This window comes from Gekko japonicus, unplaced genomic scaffold (genome assembly GCF_001447785.1).
Source record: "Gekko japonicus isolate JY-2015 unplaced genomic scaffold, Gekko_japonicus_V1.1 scaffold2862, whole genome shotgun sequence".
Taxonomy (NCBI): Eukaryota; Metazoa; Chordata; class Lepidosauria; order Squamata; family Gekkonidae; genus Gekko; species Gekko japonicus.
The window spans coordinates 68,594-69,268 of NW_015175453.1; the positions used below are offsets into that span (position 1 = coordinate 68,594).

The following is a 675-nucleotide window of genomic DNA, read 5'->3' on the forward strand; positions in this document are numbered from 1 at the left end:
ATAAATCTAATCTCTTCTTCTTCTTCTTCTACCTCACAGGGTGTCTGTTGTGGGGAGGGGAAGGGAGAGGAGTTTGTAAGCCGCTCTGAGGCTCCTTTGGGGAGTGAAGGGTGGGGTATAAATCCAATCTCTTACTCGCCCCCCCCCCCCGAGGTTCTCCGATAGTCCGCTTCCCTTTGCCCTGTTCTTTTCCACACGCCTGTTCCCCTCCCGATCTTTTCGGCGAGACTGCAGTCCAAGCATGTGAACGAGCCCTCGTGATGGGAAGACATACCCATTCAAGCGCCCCACCCGTATCGCGGCCCCTTCCTCCCAAGGGCCCTTGGGGGGCCGCCATCTTGCCCCCTTCTGCAACCAGAGGACTCCGTTTAAAAAAACAAAAATCACTACTTGCAAAAATTATAGGTGGGTAGTGATGCTCCCTCTAAGCCTATGGAGCAGAGGTCCATCAGAGGCTATTAGCCACAAGGTGTAGATAGGAAGTCTCAGGGATGCTCTGTCTTCTTAGTGCTGGGGGGGGGAGCAACAGTGGGGGGGCTTCTGGTGTCCTGGCCCCACTGCTGGACCTCCTGAGGGCGCCTGGTATTTTTGGCCACCATGTGACAGAGTGTTGGACTGGATGGGCCATTGCCCTGATCCAACATTGGTTTCTCTTATGTTCTTATAAGAGGGGAT

General features: G+C 54.2%; 1 protein-coding gene across 1 annotated transcript in view; it reads right to left on the minus strand.

Moving 5' to 3' along the window:
- KEAP1 (kelch like ECH associated protein 1) overlaps positions 1 to 337 on the minus strand; it is a 25,292-nt gene extending 24,955 nt beyond the window's left edge. Inside the window, exon 1 of the mRNA XM_015425890.1 lies at positions 275 to 337. Within this exon, the coding sequence (XP_015281376.1) occupies positions 275 to 337 (63 nt within the window). The remainder of the gene's footprint in view (positions 1 to 274) is intronic.
- Positions 338 to 675: the final 338 nt, after the last annotated feature.